The 17825-nt window shown below is 37.1% G+C and overlaps 1 protein-coding gene across 1 annotated transcript in view; it reads right to left on the reverse strand.

Annotated features, from left to right (window-relative positions):
• adcy2a (adenylate cyclase 2a) overlaps positions 1-17825 on the reverse strand; it is a 71071-nt gene that overhangs the window by 16913 nt on the left and 36333 nt on the right. Inside the window, exons 5-18 of the mRNA XM_061716417.1 lie at positions 17379-17527; positions 17065-17176; positions 15932-16059; positions 14434-14592; positions 12820-12952; positions 12562-12738; positions 12427-12470; positions 12176-12256; positions 11840-11909; positions 11531-11628; positions 11363-11447; positions 4984-5121; positions 1894-2013; positions 1608-1792 (exon numbers count right to left, since the gene is read on the reverse strand). Of these exons, the coding sequence (XP_061572401.1) occupies positions 1608-1792; positions 1894-2013; positions 4984-5121; positions 11363-11447; positions 11531-11628; positions 11840-11909; positions 12176-12256; positions 12427-12470; positions 12562-12738; positions 12820-12952; positions 14434-14592; positions 15932-16059; positions 17065-17176; positions 17379-17527 (1679 nt within the window). The remainder of the gene's footprint in view (positions 1-1607; positions 1793-1893; positions 2014-4983; positions 5122-11362; positions 11448-11530; positions 11629-11839; positions 11910-12175; positions 12257-12426; positions 12471-12561; positions 12739-12819; positions 12953-14433; positions 14593-15931; positions 16060-17064; positions 17177-17378; positions 17528-17825) is intronic.

The following is a 17825-nucleotide window of genomic DNA, read 5'->3' on the forward strand; positions in this document are numbered from 1 at the left end:
TTTGAATAAATCATGCACGCTAATTTGAAATTCTTTGTGCCAATAATTCACAGCAAATTATGCCATTATTTGTCGCAAAATAAATAAAGAAGGTCTCATTTATTTTACTTGACTGCGGTGATAGTTGCTACGCTGAGTTTATACAAGTGTTATGCAACACCAGAAGAGGAGTGTAAGAGCGGGAAGATTCCTCATTCATGTGAATTTATTGTTTGGTGTTATCATCACATTATTCTGAAGCCTTTAATGCATTACATATCAAATAACATAAAAAAATCTATTTATTTTCTTATTGCTATGATTACATTAGGTATGTATTTTTTTATTTAGTGGTTTGGGTTTTTGTTTTTTATATGGGGGTCTCACAAAAGGTCTCAGAAATTCATGTTTCAAATATTATACATTCAGCATTATAGGGTTAACTGTCTGAAGGAAATCTAAGATCCCCAGGAAACCAACCATGAGTAAGACAATACCTTGAAGACAGCTTTAATTATTAAAATAATCTGGTTGCAGCTGTGTTTTTCCAGTGCAATTTTGGACCCTTATTTGCAGAACTGGACTTTCTTTTGGGCACAATTTATGGTATAATTTGCTTGGCTTTGTTAATCTGCTTTAAGTGTGCTACACACTAAAAAGGACAGATGTAATACTCGGACCCACGTAATCATCACTACACTGCTAAAACAGCCCCTCTAGAAATAAACCTAATATTAAATATCTTTGCCATCTTTGGTGTAAGAAACATCTCAGCAAGAATTATTAAAACTAGCACAGAGCCTTGAATTCTAACTTTTCTTGAAATAAGCTTCTTTTTTCCCCCTTTCTTTGATTAGATTTTGCAGTATATGAGCTGCTTCTTAATAATGATGTGCCCCAAACACGGCCCACTGAATCCAACTATTGTAAAGCAACTTAATGACAACCTTACACCAACATCATATTTTTTTCAAATTCCTCTGAAGTGCAAAAACACTGACACTATTGGAAAATATATGTCACAATTTGCCTTGACTACATTTTGACTGTAACACACACATCCATAGATCTCTCTCTCAAAATAACTGTTTTTATTTCTAATTAGCTTAGTATGCTGCTGATCCTTATTGAGCTTCCAATGTCCTGATTTGACGGCAGCAGTGACCGCTGTGAGACTGAGACATATGAATGGTGAGACCAGAACACGGTCCTGGTGAAGGAGGGTCATATTTGGAGATCAGATTACTAATTCCTTCCATCTATGCATTCATTAGCTTCTGCTTATTTAAGTTTGGGGTGTAGGGGCAGCAGCCTGAGCAATGAAGCCCAGCCTTCCCTCCCCATCTCTGCTGAGCGAATACTGAGGCATCCTCGAACCAGCTGAGAGATTATATCTGTCCAGCGTGTCCTGGATTGGCCCCGGGGCCTCCTCCTGGTTGGACATGCCCCAAATACCTCCCCAGGGAGCCATGCAGGAGGGATCAAATCTAACAGTATAGTCCCTATCAACACTGGTTGAGTTTATGTATTGAGACCTGAATGACGTGTGTCTTCGTGAGACAAAGTAGAAGGAAATAAGAATGTTTTCGGTAGCTCATGAGACCCAAAAAGACGATTCCTTCACCTACCTGTCCAAGCTCTCAGTCTTGTACAAAAATCTGCTGTATTCATCCAGCAAAGAGGCATGTGTTTGTAGAATAATTATGTTGTAAATCACCACTGCTGTCAGCATAATAATCATCTTGAGCTCGTAGTTTATCCTCAGGAACACTGAGCAGGAGATCAGGCCCAGGATGCAACTGTAAATTAAGTACTGGTCAGAAAAAAGAGAGTCAACAGAAAGAACAAATGATTAATTAAAAAAACAACAACGACAGAATAATGACTTCTTTGATAATGTTTGTCTTCACTTACTGGAAGGTAGAAATTGTTTTTGCCAGTGAAGGAGATAAGTTGCTCATTAGGGTAAAGAAGTGTTTCATTAGAAGAATTGTAAACAGCAACTGGAGCCAACACGTTGTTTTCCAAAAAGAACTGGAAGAAAACAACAAAAACACATGTGTGAATAAATGTCCTGGCTTGCCTCATATTTGGAAGGTGTTGCAACTCATCCTATTATAGTTCGCTACAGGAAACAGTCTCACAAAAAAGGACATTTCCTCCTGCAGCTTGCCTTGCACATCAGTATGTGAAAAGATGAACTCGCCTGCATTAGACGTGCAGGAGGAAAATAGAATCTTTCCTTGATAGGAGGCCAAGAGTGACAACCATTCAATAATGTCCATTAAAGTGAACCTGCAGGATAAGATGAGGATTGGCTGCCCCACTGAGCAAAGCCAAGTTAATTTGGTCCATCCGCCTTGAGCAACTGCCCCTTGTCAGACGCAAAACACGATTATAATCTCTGGAATCGATTTGGTTGTAGGTCTAAACCAGGGTCCTGACACCATGCTTTATCACAGCCTCTTCTGAGGCCTCAGGCTGCTGCACCACCTTTATCTTTGAGCCTTTATGTATTTGCCTTTTCTTTCTACAGATATAGATCTTAATAAGATAAATCAGAAAACAATGAAGTATAAAGTAACCATAAAAATGTTACATTTTTATAAAAATGTGCTTATCAGCACATAGATGTGATGTTGACACAGCTAGGCAGTTAAAAAAGTTAAAGACAGTAATACAAAGAAAATATTTCTCTAGTTTTTTGCATTGTCATACAACCAATACGCTTCCGGCTTAGTAAACAAAGGAAATTAAAATTATATTGATTAATAAGACCACATTGAAATGCGTTTATGCCCCTGCCTTAAATCACTGAAGCATACCCCTGGCAATAAATAAATAAATATTTTAAAAAGAGAAGCATTAAACATGTGGGATGTTCATCCAGCTATTATATTTTGTGGGGAAGAATATCAGAGATATGATGAAATAAAATGTATTTACAACTGAACAGTCCAGCTATGTGAAGCGTATCACACAATATTAAATGAAACCACAATAATCAATAGCCATTTCTTTCAGGTCAAGTAGAGGGAAAAATATATAGACCTGTGAACCTCAAAAATCAATTTGTACTTTGTCACACCTCCTTTGGATTTTATGACAGCTTGAATCTTTTGAGACCGAGACTTCACAATAAAATAGTCCACGGGGCTGAGCCTTCACATGGACAGTGTTTTTTTTTCTTCCACCATATATTTTCAATTACATTATAAAATTGGCTGTTTGTTGGTGATATTGCTGAGTTGCTATGTCTGTCCCAAAGGCAAGTGGTAATGCTCTGCTCTGCAATACAATGCATGATGAACCAGAGAGGAAAATAAAAGAAAATCTAATCATCAAGAATAATCTAATAACCTAATAATCTACCCTTTAGGATTTACTGAGGTGTGAATGACTAGTGTGAAAGCATTCAGCCCTGATTCTTTTCTTGACATACAACCCCATTTCTTCAGGCAGTCATATTTATGGTTTATTGGAGCTGCATCCCATAAAGGTTCATCTCCTTTCCCATCGCAGATTTATAATTAACTACTTTCATCCAATCACCCTGAGCCCATGACCACTGCTCTTTAGCTCACTGTAACTTTGTTTTCTTGTGTTTTATCGTTTATACCTGTTACGTTTGACTTTTCTATTCTGTAAATCCAGTTTCCTTCAGCAGATTCCTTATAGCTCAGTCACACTGGGCCTCATTTACAAAATGTGAACAGCACAAATGTGTTGCTAAACTGTGAACGGTGCTAAATTTGTGTTTTGACAGTCAAAAAAATGTTAGCATTTCCACACTATTAAAGTCTACTCCTGCTTCCATCCATGCATACAGCTTGTGTAATTGTGTAATGCACTTAAGTATTGTTTGTCGCGCTAAGACTTTACAAATTTAATGGACTTACATGGACTGTTACTGTATTTTCATAATGTGCAAATTGCATTTAAACCATGTGCTCAAACATGAAGGTAGATTAGAAATATAACCCATTTATCTGAATTGATTGGTCTTTTGCCTATTTAAGCTCCAGACTGTGCTTTTTAAAATGTCAATGTGTTGATTGAATTAACTTGATATAATGATGGACATCCGAGCATTGACTCGGGCCATTACAGAGCTTACCAGTGCTGCCATGCTTATGGATCTATGAGATGTTCTTGGACACAGGTGGTGGCACCTTGGTCTATAAACACAAGAAGGTGTGCAAAATAATCCTGGCTTGCTGAGTCCGGATTGTCATGGCCGTGAAACAAGGCCCTCCGGTGCCAGAAATCCTTGTTATGCCTGAGCCTGCAGAACCAGTTCACAACATCGCCAGTGAAGCTACTTGGACACTTCACTTTTTTTCTCTTTAATAAGTCCCTGTCATGCCCAAAGTCTTAACAGAGCAAATTAAAGTGTTTTTTCTTTGCCCCACCAATTAAAATTACCCGTGTTGCCCTGTCAGAAAAATTGCTCTTTTGCTCTCCCTGTCTCTTTTTCAATGTGTGCCATGTCCAAAAGTGGACATGTAGGTTGAGGATGCACCTTTACTGCTCCTGCTACAGCAGGAGCTAATTGGATGGAGATGGATGATTCACTGTGACAACCCCTAAAGGGAACACCCGAAACAAAGAGTAGAAATTAGCACCAGGAGTGTTATCCCAGTCTGTGAGTGATTCCCAATTCATAAGTTAACATCTTTTCTTATTTCTACAAGATAGAGCATGTTTTTCCAGGCATTTATTTTTTTATTTGTATATTTATTTTCATTTTTATCCATCGTTTAACCATGAACAGATCACTTTACATGTGTTTGATAAGTCCAGATTTTTCTGATCTACTGATTTATACAACTTGACTATAATTTATTTTTGGAAGAAAACATAATTAATTACTCCACTTTCTAATTACACTCCAGTCCCAAATTAGGGGAGTGTCCTTTAAAGGATTGTAATATTTTATTTGGCATGACGTCTACAAGGCAGTGCCCCTCCTTTATTGTTCTGTCCCTGCAGAAAAAACCTTACCATGTTGAAGACTGCCATTATGAGTATTAGAGCTGTGGTTGTCATGGTGAGAGTGATGCGGGGCCACGGTTTGTTGGCAATAATAACTGATGACCTCAGCAGCCACATCCAAGAAGCAGATCCGCTCTTACTGCAGTGCTGCAGGGACACAAATACACAAGAGCACACAAATATAAGATGTGTATGCATAAGGATTACAGAGTTGAGACAAAAGTTCACGGAAACATTACAAACAGAAGAAGCAGAGACGGAAAGAGCACGCACGAGCTTTGAAATTAATTCATAGATGGAGTCATGTATACATACAGGATGTGTCAGGTCTTTATGCATTAATATTAGGACTACCTCACATTAGAAAAATGTAATTAAAAAATGTAATTAAATAAATGGACAATTTTTTTAAAGGAATCATGCTAAATATTTTGCTGCACTTTTTGCTGCCTATTCACTGCAAATTATATAATTCTTAACGTTTTGCATGACTCGCCTGTTGTAGTTGCCAAGAATGCACAGCTGAAACCAGCAGGAGGGAGGAGAGCTAGTGAAAGAAACAGATTTTTTTTTTCTAATTCATGAAAATTAGTTTGAAATGATATAAGATGTCGTCATGACATTTTAATTGCCCTGGTAACTCAAAGGAAATCTAAGATAGCATGTAAACTACCTAAAAGTAGTCATGTAATAGTTAATTTACCAAAAGATTTTGGAGCTCTCCACGTTATCTTCTTGCTTTTATTTGTTTGTCCATTTCATTAATGTCTTGAGGAAATACCGACATTTCATCACCAACTTTTTCACTGACATTGTCTTTAAGGACGGATGAATTCAATGTTACAAAATGGTCAAGATGCAGTGTTTACAGGTTTATAGTCACATGCCTGCATTTTCTGCAATATAATAATATAATAATGATAGCTCCTTAGGAATCCTGTTGGTGGGTTTTGGAACACTGCCAAATTTGAATGTGATTAAGTAGTAGGGTAAAATTGTAACAGAAGTACAATCGATAGGCATTCTTTTTTTGATCTTCATCAAGGAGTAAATCTCATACAGTAAATCTTAAGTTTGTGCTTTTGTGGCTTATGTGATGAGAAGAAGCAAGCAGTATCTTTGGTCATTTACACGCTGCTGTTTGTAGTTAATGCCCTTGATTCTGAATATAAAACTAATCTTTGTTGCTTCCAACAAAACAGTTATAGACAATTATAGAAACAATTTGGATACAATTTGGATAGTTGTAAATCAATAAATCGTTATTACATTTATACATTTTGAAACTATCAACACAAAACTATTTATGATTTGCAACCGGACAATGATTTAGATGTATAAGTGGGCTAGACAATACAAAAAACATGTGATGTAGATAGTCATCTCTTCTGCCAAGAGATGAAAATTAAAGTGAAGAATCATGCTGTACCTGCATATCTTATCTGTGCATTAATAAAGCATGCACCACGTACAGCATCATTAGTTTTCATTAGTAATGACAGTTCATGTGAAAAAATAATATATTCACACGGAACCAGTTCACACGCTGGAGCAAGTATTACTGAGTGATTAACTGTTAATTGCCTCAGCAATCACACTACACAATTTCAAGAGTACTGCAATTTATGCAGACATTTATTCAAATGAGTGTTCTGCATTATATTTAAAAAATGGAAAGCAATAACACCACGATTGAATGACCATTACATGTAATTTATTCATGTAAAGAAATGAGAAGAATCAGTTTCGAGCAAACAAATTAGAATACAATAACAATTTTTATTGGATCCTTGAGCAGAACCACAGGACAGGTAACCAGCATTGACTGTACTTTCCTCCTCCTGCTTCCTGAGGGAGATATCAATATATTTTCAAGAGCAATATACACAGTGCAACAATCTTCTAAGCTCTTTTAAAACAGGCGACTGCATATTACAGCCACTTCTATTTTAATATCTCTATATACTGTTTATTGCTGACCTTTTATAGATTCCAGTAGAAATAAAAGCACTAGCTAGGTCATTTAAAGTCAATTTGCTTTCCTCCTGACAGCACTGCCTTCAGCTCAGCTTGTTTCACTGTGAAACAAAGAGAGTGAAAGCCAAAATAATTTTCTCAATCATCTCAGAGCAATATCTGAGCATCGCTAGAGCTGAGCAAATCTGACATGTGAATAGCTCAGGGATGTACATCTCATTACAGTATACTAAAGATGGTACAATGTATGATGCACTAGAGGGAAAACTTGAAATGATGAGTGGAAAATATTTTGTATTGTAAAAAAAACAATAAAACCTTTTTTCTTCATCGTTTTGACCTCAACAACTGAGAAAATAGTTGAACCAAATTACTGGACTCCCAGAGCGACCAATCAACAAAGCAGCAACCCAAGGAAACCTTTTTCCTCCAATTCTTCTGAATAGATGTAAGGCAATTCAAAGTGCTTTACAGCTACATAAAATCAGAAGAAGGCAAATAAAATAATCAAATAAAAACATACAAATAATAATTAATTAATGAAATTAAAAGCAAAGATAAAATCCTTTCCGTTGTCATATTAAAAGCTAAATATAACTGTTTTCAGCCTGGATTTAAACATTATCAGGAGAGAGAGAGTTGAGGCCTGTCACATCTTCTTGAAGACTGTTCTAGGTTTTAGAGCATAAAACTGAAGTGCAGCTTGACCTTGTGTAGTCCTGACTCTGAGCACCAGCAGGAAACCACTCCCTGAGGCTCTCAGAGTCCCAGTTGGTTCATATGGCTCCAACATGTCAGAGATGTACTTTGGCACTAAGCTCTTTTAAGGTCTATTCTCTGAGTGACAGGAAGCCAGTGCAGAGACCTGAGGACTGGAACAATATGGCCATATATTATTTTCAGGTTCTAGTCAGGACTCGAGCAGCAGAATTCTGCATGTACTGCAGCTGTCTCGTTTAGAAAGCCCAGTGAGCAGGCCGTTACAGTAGTCTAACCTGCTGGAGACAAACGCATGGATTAGTCTTTCTAAATCGGGTTAGACACTCCTCCTTTGATTCTGGCTATGTTTTTTAGATGGTAAAAAGCTGCAGATAGTATTGATTTAATGTGGCTGTTAAAGTTCAGATATAACTCCAATATTACCCCTAGATTTGTAACCGGATTTTTAGGTTCTAGAGAGTCATGAGGTAACTGATAACACTTTCTGACAATGATTTTAGTTTTGTCTGAGTTTAACTGTAGAAGATCGTTTTGCATCCACACACTGATCTGTTTGATGCAGTAACACAATGAATCTACAGGCCCGTGTTTTCCTGCTGTCAGTGACACGTAGATCTGAGTGTCATCTGCATAGTGGTGGTAGGACACGTTATAGCTAAGTATTAGCTGGCCTAATGGAAGCATGTACAGATTAAACATCTTCTGTCAATTGTAAGTAGACCCAAATTTTTCAGTTCTGGATCAAACAAAATTTTATGACATTGCATAATCTATGAAACATGATAAATGCGTGCTTTGATCTGAGATAAACTTAGTTCAGCAAAATAGTGCATGTAATGTTGTTGAGAAAGCAGTGGTTAGTGCATCTTTATGTTTTCCTTACTTTTCCAAAAGAAATGCTGCTGAATATATTTGCTGATCTATTAAATATTGCGCAATATTGATTTTTGCCAACATGCACAACTGGGAGCTCCAATAGGCTTAAACACTCAATTTGTCCTCATTTGTAGATGATGTCACACTGATAACCGATTATTTGAGATACTTTTAAGCAATTTTACAAGAATATTCATGACTTCATTCATGTACTTAATGATATTGCCCTTCCTAAACAGGTTTCTGCTGGAAAATGCTAAAAGAAACTTCAAACTCGTCCACCTTGAAATAAGAAAAGTAGTACAAATGTCGACATTTTGTAATTTCATTTTTAAGAAAAAGGCACATAACTTAATAATAGACGACAATGTCCTTTTGAAAATGGATTTCATAGCATACAGAGGTCCTCAAATAAGAATACCACATAAAGACGAGAAAAGAAGTAACTTTTTGTAAAATGACTAAAGTTAAGACCCCCCCCACACACACACACACACACACAGTGCCAAACAATGTTGACAAAAGGCAGCAGGGGAGTCAAAAGGCTTTAAAAAAGGAAGAAAAAAATAAACTTCAGCTGCTGAGGATTGCACTCAGTTTTGAAGTTTCAAGCAGAGTTCAAAGCCAAACCCAGAGCCACTCGCAGAGATCAGACATCGGAGAGGCCAGCTCACACGGGCTTTGGATGGAATCCTACATTACCTTTAATGTTTTATGAGTCATATCTGTTTTCATTTAATTTCCTCTCCGGGACTTGCATTCATTTTTATTAGACAATATCAAAGACGATATTTGGTGAGCTTTCACTATGCCAACATGTCTTTGGTTTTCTCACCTTTACTAGTAACTTATCTCGTGCCTGAGAAGATGTGAGAGGGAAATGCAAACAAGATATGTGATGACAGATGTGCTGAAACTGACAGATAAGAAACCCTTTATTCTGTCATGCCATCTGATAAAAGACGACTGTGTTTTTCAAATCTGCGGTTCCTCGTTCTAGGTTCCTACTGAAGGACACTATCCTCCCTTCAGGTCTCTCCCAAGTACATGGTATTTTATGGTATTTGCCTTTGTCTATGCGTCATAGTTAGTAAAACAAGACTTCATTTCTTATCAAAACATGCCCTTATGTAAAGTAAATCAGTGCAGATATTATACCATACTTTCATCTGCAATGGAAATTGTTGTGGCTTTATCTAAGATAACTTTCCAAACCTTTCTTATGGTGAGAAAATATAGTGTTATCTGTAGCACCTCAGCTTGAGAACTTCTGCTATCAAACAAATGTGTGATGATCAAACATAGCTGGAGGAAGAACTGAGTAAAACAAATGTCAACTGCGACTGCTAGATGTAAAGCTGCACCTCCATTCTTTAAGTCCTTGTAGACTGTTTTTTGTAGCCAACATGGCATTTTACAGAAATATAAATCCTATCGATCTAGCAAACAGGCTGCAACAAAACAACATGGATAGGAGCTGTTGAAAATCTTGGCAAATGCGCATTAAAAGTTCAACTGTTGTGTCAACACTTACATAGTTATATCTGAGGGAAAAAAATAAAAAAAAGACTGTGCTGCTTCTAGTTATCACAGGTAAAACTTCATAGTACAGGAAAACAGCAGATGCTGTTATTCAAACATGATATCTATCAGTCAGCTGTCATCAAATGGATTTACTGTACAGTGAACGAAATAACCGAAGTCAAATTCCCTGTCTGGCATGTTCAAACTTGGCCAATAAACCTGATTCTGATTCTGATAGAAAGCAGGTTTTCTGAAACGGGCTTATGATATTAAGAAAGAAGCAACATTTCAAATCACAAACAACAAACAAAACTATTTAAACCATAAGTTAATCCCTAAAGAAGCTCACAGTTCTTTCCTTGTTAGTTTATCTAAATCAGTGTAGATCCCCAGCTTTTCCTGCCTTTGAGGAAAACTTGAGGTCACATTAGAATACAAACAGAAAAAGAGCAAAGTTTTTCTGTTCTACTTTTCTGTTCTTCTAGCCTCCAAAAAGAGCTGAAGCTAAACACATTACATTAACATAATTGATTTTTAAGCTCCTACAAATACATTTTTAAATGACTCTGTACTTGTCACTGTCCTTAAGTATTGTAATTTATTTACTGGCCCTGTTTTGTGAGGTATCTTGCATTGTCCTTCTATTTCTGTTGTTGATATTGTTTTGTCTGTAACTTTTAAAGCTGCCATTTTTGGCCAGGTTTCCCTTGAAAAAGAGATCCTCGATCTCAATGGGACTAACCTGGTAAAATAAAGGTAAAATTAAAATTAAAAAAACTGATGTTGTTATCTCACAATTTCTTTTTAAATCTGATAAATGTTTTTTTATGTTAACATATATTTTTTCACTTTGAAAAAAAATCATTTATATAGTGAAAGTATAAAAGATAATCAAAAAAATCTACATTTTTCATTATTTATAACTTCACTGAATATGATAAATATATATGTATGTTCATGTGCCCATTAAAGCATTGAAGCCGTTTAGGTCACAGAACCTTTGAGTTTATACTTCTGCAGAGAAATATGTGTCCCATGGCCCTACACATAAATGCCACTCATAAAAACCTGAGGGTCACTTCATGGGCTGTTGTACTATAACAGGGACACTTTAATCACCTACGTGTGTCTGAACAGCATAATCAACAAGGACAAAAGAACGCTATTAAAAGAAGAAATATCCTTATTGGAAAAAAGTTTTTAATGTAAAAAGGTGCACTGCAGATAAGAGGAACAACTAAGACACAGTGACGTCTGCAGTAAACTGATAAAACACAAAGATTTTACTCACAAGGAAGTGTCCAATGAAACATATGAAGAGGATCACGGTTAGGATAAGAAAGGCCATTCCAAAAGATATTCCCAAGACAGCTGTCCTACACAAATACAAAAAGATTTGATTCGCTTACTTTAACGTCAAGAATAAAATAAAAAAAAGAGTAAAATAAGGGTCACCTACTTTGGCAGGACCAGAATCTGTACAATAAAAATGCAGAAAAATATCGAACAGGCGCAGGTGACATAGTATTTGAAGGCTGGCAAAGTTGTTGCGCGATACTAAAAAGACAAAGAGAAAGTAAGGTCTTAACAAAAAGGGCTTCAGAACTCAACTGTGCACACACTTTCTTTAATTAGAAGTTTGCAGGGCAGTTTAAATATAGGCAAAAATAATAACTACCACCAATGTTTTCAGTAATGGTGTATTTTACAATTATCTTCACTCTTTTAAAAGACAGAATGATCTCAATACACCTGAAAGGTCTCTTACCTCCTTCTCTAGTGATCTGTTGTGAAAAAACATTGATATTCTTTGAATATCCTCAGACTTGAGCCACTGCCTGAAGCAGAAAACACAGTTTTAAAACCACTTTAAATGAGATACATTTTAAAATAAATAGAATTATTAAACTAAAATGAATGCCTTTAGTGTTCAGATGAAACACAAAAAGGCAGATGATCACTATAATTCAGTCACAGAAAAGAGGATATGTTTGCTATATTTTAGGAAACAGCATCTAATTAGTTTAAGGATGAACCATGTCATGCTTTCTTCAGATGTTGATTTTATGCAAGATAGATGTATCAGAAATATGTGAAAAGATACTTTTGTGAATTTATCCCATCGAATGTTCTGATCATCCTCTCATTGAATTCTTCTTCAAAGCGTTTCTTCTGAGACTTTGTCCTTGAAAAGTTAACAAAAAGTTGACATTATATTAGTCACAGACATCAAGGCCTCAGCAAAAAATCTGCTCTTAATAAGCATCTTATCACATTTCTGTGATATGCTTTATATGAGAAGGATTATAATCCTTTCAAAGAATATTTTGTGGAGCTTCAAAATGAGCATCCTGCCTTTCTGATCTTCTCTGGAAGTGATACTGCCCCTTTCGCACATCCTAAAAACAGATCAAGACGAGAAAAACGTGGGTGAGCTGCTATGAATGGGCTTCCCGCATGATACTGCCGGTCTAGAAAAGAAAGACGCACAGCAGTACTGATCTTCCCATTCTCATTGGTCATGCTGTCTCTGTGGTGAAGGTTGGCGAAGGGTTTGGCCGCCCCCCACGACTCCAGGTAGCGGGTCATCCTGACGGAGGCTCTCATCTTTGCTCCATTAAGGGTGTGTCTGGGACGGAAATGATGCTGTGGGCTCCGACGCTCCACCTGAACAGAACAAGGACATGGTGTATATCCGTAGCATCGTCTTCAATATTTTCTTTTCTCAGTGAAAGGCCTGTGTGATACCTTTGGGTTGATAACCAGGTGAGTGATGACGCCGTGTTCCTTCAGGTAAGGGTCTCTCTCTTGTCCATCCCCGTCCTCCACCTTGTAGGCACCATTCAGGTGCTCCAGGGTCTCTGAGGTGATGTGCACTCTCCTGAAAATAAACTGTTCAATCAGTGAATGGTCCTCTCGCAATATTATCATGGATTATCATTATAATTCAGCAAAGACAGATATCAAACAAACTTTCATATTAAAATATTAGAAAAATAAGTAGCTTTGTATAGCTACACACCTGTTTGTGAGATTCACTTAAACTTTCTTTCAAATTATTTCTTTAAAAAAGGGTTGGCAAAAGTGAATATTCATTAAAGTTACTTTTGTAGACTGATTAATTGAGTTCTGTCTTCAACATATGGCAGAAGGATGCACTACAACTCCATCACTGCATCTGCTCCTGATGGTTAGTTATGCTGTTGGTTGTGCTTCACAAGCATTTTCCTCTCAAAAGTTTGTTTTCTACAGACTTGTTTCCTCTAATACACCCTGAGAGCGCTTCATGAAATACATTAATTCCTTTCATTGTAATAACCATCCTGGTTAACTACCAGAGCATTTAATGATAAGAGGAGATCATTCCCTCCCTATCATCAAGATCCGTTTCTGACTCCAACATTTAATCCTCAAAAGAAACTTGGGCTCGTGGCATCACAAGAGAATTTAAAAGCTTGCTTCTTTTGAAAAAAACAAAACAAACTGATAGATTAAAGGGTCGAATAAGAGCACCACACAAGGCTTGCTGAAGGAACAAAGGTGAATTTAATGTCACTGCAGTCGGCAGGTTGAAACCTCAAGTTGTTATGACGACAGGTTTACGTTTAGTTTTATGTTCCATTTCATTCATACATGACTACGTTTACATGCAGGCAAAATTCGGGTTATTGATAATATTCCGGTTACTGAAACATTCGGAATATTCCGTTTACATGGTAATTAATTATTTGGGATATCTGGATCAAACCAGCGACACACGGAGAACATCATGACACAATAACCGTCATTTCCGCTTCTCCTTCCTGTATCCAAATTCAAAACAAATGCTGCTTCGCGCAACCTTTCGCTCACCTTCTTGTAAATCTCGCTATCCCGGTACTTTCTACCGTCTACAAATGCCAAAATGTTCATATCCTTCATTACATTTGTAAAATGATTAATCTCCTCCTCACTCCAAAAGTTTGGCGTGGTCTTGCGTTTGTCCATGTCCAGCAAATTTGGGTTCTTCAAAGGGGTTATTGGTGTTTACATGGCCGTGCAAATTCGGGTTATTGCCAATATTCGGGTTTTAAAAGGGTTATTGAGTGCATGTAAACGCAGTCCATGACTCATACTATTACTCTCTTCCCTTTCCTGATGATTTCAGATTTTAAGATTAACCTAAATTATAGCAATTATAGCAATTAAAAAAAAAGATGAATAGAGAAGGCTTATTTCAAAGATACTGGTTGTCTTATTGATAAAATTAACTGAAGTTCCAGTCTGAATCTCTGGTAAGGGAAACTTTGAACTCATTTTGTGTTTTTATAAAAAATCACAACAATATGCCACAGTTTAAAAAAAATATTATTTCTCACTCACCCAGGTACCCCTCCTGCTTCCATATGATTAGCCAACGTGACATCATGCGACCAAACATCGTACTGCCATTTCTGAAGTCCTATGACGCCACACAGAACATTCCCAGAATGCACCCCAACACGCATGTTGATCTCAACCCCGGTGGCATCTCGCACTTTCCTGTCATGCATCAAAAATTGACGTTTGTTAAGGAAATCATATATCAATTCCCAAAAACTTTGCAACACGGTATAAAATATACATGAAAAAAAGAATACATTGATTTGCAAATCTAATAGACCCATATTTACTTCTCAGTAGAACATAAACAACATAGCAGATGTTGGAACTGGGATATTTTGCCATTTCATGGAAAATATTAGCTCATTGGCGCATTTTAAAGATGCAGAGCCTCTGAGATGTAAAGGTGGGAAGAGGTTCACCGATCACCATCAAACTGCATGAAAATGGGAAATGCACAGGAATCTGTGTGATCTTTAGGCCCTCAGGTGGCAAAGCATTAAAAAAAAGGCATGATTCTCTACTTGAAATCACTGCATGAGCTCATAAGCACCTCTGGAGATCATTGTCAGTGAACACAGTTCGCCGTGTAATCCACAAATGAAGCTTACGGCTTTATCATGGAATAAAAGGAGCCACGTTTGAACACGATCCAGAAACGCTGCCATATTTCCTGGTTCAAAGCTCATTTAAAAGGGTCTGAGGCAAAATGGAAACTGTTCTATGGCCAGATGAATCAAAACTTGAAATTCTCTTTGGAAACCACGAATGCCGTGTCCTGTGCACTACAGAGGAAAGAGACCATCCATTTAGTCATCCGTGTCCATAGTTACATTTAGAAACTATGATGTGGCAACTCGTACACATCTGGAAAGACCCCATCAGTGCTGAAAGTACATAGAGGTTTCAGAGCAAAACATCTGCTCCCATCCAGACAATGCAAAGTGTGTCGCTGCCATCAAATTAAAAATAAGCAAATATTTTCCATGAAATGGCAACCTGTCTCATATCAATCTGATGTTATTTATGTTGTATTGGGAATAACATATGACTTTATGAGATTGACAAATCATTGCATTCTGTTTTAAATCACATTTTACACAGCAACTATTTTTTAATTTGGTGTTGTAAACTACACCCCGAAAACCTCTCAGAAAAACAAAAGCAAGAGCTAGATTTCTGACCTTATGATTTGTGCAGAGCACTGAACCATAAAGAACAAAGTCAAATGCAAATCATGCACAACAGTTATCCTTTAAGCCGTAAATTTGTCAGAGTAAACCATGTCTAACAAAAATACACTAATCCTTGTTTCAGATTTCCAGTGCTTATATTAGTGCACTAATCTGATGATGTGATTATGGCCAAATAACAAAAAACAGTTTGACATCTGTAACACAGGGGATCATTTCACTGAGAACCACAATGAGACACGAGGTAACGGTGTCAGAAATTGTAAAAATCATTTCATTAGTTCTTAGCAGTAGCTGTTGCTTACTTGATAGCCTCACACATGTCCAGCCCCATTTTCACACAGTTCTTGGCGTGGTTTGGCAGCGACTCCGGCAGGCCAGAAACACAGTAGTAACAGTCGCCAAGGATTTTGATCCGCATGCATTCATTTTCCTGCATATGAGAAGGCAAATCAGCTTTTTTAAGGGAAGTTTGAGATCTTTCACATGCATTCTGCTGTATGAACTATGTATTATACTGTATGAACCAGTGACTGGAAAATTGTAATTTGTAAGAACAAGCTGTTGCTCTTTGACTTTGAGAGGTTGGCATGTAAAACTGACACAGTATGTTTGTGATTCACAGGGAGGACAGCTGGGGGGGTAAAAACAAATGTTTTTGTTGAGGCAACAGCATAAAATGTTTTATTCATTTTAATTTAAATGAAAATTTCTGCGTGAGATGTTCAGTCATCCATAGTATCCTCTACAAATTTCTCTCTAAACTAGATGAACTTTAAAGGTGACATATTAGACCAAAATCCCGATTTTTATCACCGTTATTTGGGTTGCTAAAAAATTGCCAATGCAAAAAAACTTTGATTAAACAAAACTCTGTTACTTTCTTTGGAGCCACATGTGTACATGTGCCTTTCAGTGAACTGATCAGATTTCCAGATAACTGCGACATCACAGACCCTTTTTGTATCCACCCAATTTCAGGTCAAAGGACATTTGCTGTACCTCACAGAGGGTAGTTTAAAGCAGTTACCCCATTTTGAATAGAGGCAAAGTGAAGAAGGCAGATGAGTGGAGTTGCCCGACTGACTCCACTAGCCTCAAACCAGCTGCTATGAACAGAGCTGTAAAGACATGGTGGAAAACAATGCTTTTGTATGTTATCGATGTGGAATTTTTACCAAAGCATGTCAGAGACATCTCATTAATACCTCAGGGAATTTTGTAAAATTTTAATAAGATGACTTAATATGTCTCCTTTAAGAGCAGGACCTGTGAAGCAAACACTACTTTGGTAGCCAGAACTGATTCAGTAGAAAAATGACTAAACTGTTATGTAAAATACCAAAGCTGGCATTCCTCAAACACAAAGGATGCATTTTTTAATGAGTCTGACCATGTAGGGGTGATGTGACAGTAGATGCGGTGTAGTTACCTTTACCTTAGCAATTTGATCAAATTTGCCAAACAGCTCATTGAGCATGTGCACCAGCTCTCCAGGTGAGCAGTCACTGGCCAGCCGCGTGAATCCAACTATATCAGCATAAAGTATACTAAAGAAGGGCAAAATTGTTACTCCATAAACCGTAATGCTTTTACTCGTTATGCAGTAAAGAAATCTGTGGTTTTCAAAACCAAGAACAATCATTTGAGTTGCTCTACATGTAAATGTTACTGTGGCTTCTAATGCCAGAGTCTTCAAATATCTTTTCTATATTATTACAAAGAGTTTAATCATATAGAAAATCCACATGCCTGACATTTGTGTGTCTCTGGACGTAGAGGTTGTGAAAATTGTTTGTGTTTTCTGTCTGGCCAAAGTTTGGTCCTTTCAGTCTCTGGATGATCTCAGCTTTCATGACACGGGCGATGTGCGCTGGCAGCAGAGACAGGAGGAGGCGCTCCTGAAGGAAACAAAGAAGTCCCACGAGTACATGGATGCTCATAAAAGTCAAGGATAAATTAACTAATTGATACGTTTTTAAAGTCCAACCAAAATACTTTACTAATCCTTAAAATAAAAAAAATCATCCTCTGAAAAGTTGGTTTTATCAAGAGTTAAAAAATGCACAGGAAGTGTGCCTTTGCTTACATGTGTTACAATTGGCCCAACAGGTTATTTTAGATTAAATTACACTCTTATAAGACTTCACTGCTTTATTGACCCACAGTTTTGATGTAAACACCCTTCCGAAACTCTTT

Source organism: Cololabis saira, chromosome 3, assembly GCF_033807715.1.
Source record: "Cololabis saira isolate AMF1-May2022 chromosome 3, fColSai1.1, whole genome shotgun sequence".
Classification (NCBI taxonomy): Eukaryota; Metazoa; Chordata; class Actinopteri; order Beloniformes; family Belonidae; genus Cololabis; species Cololabis saira.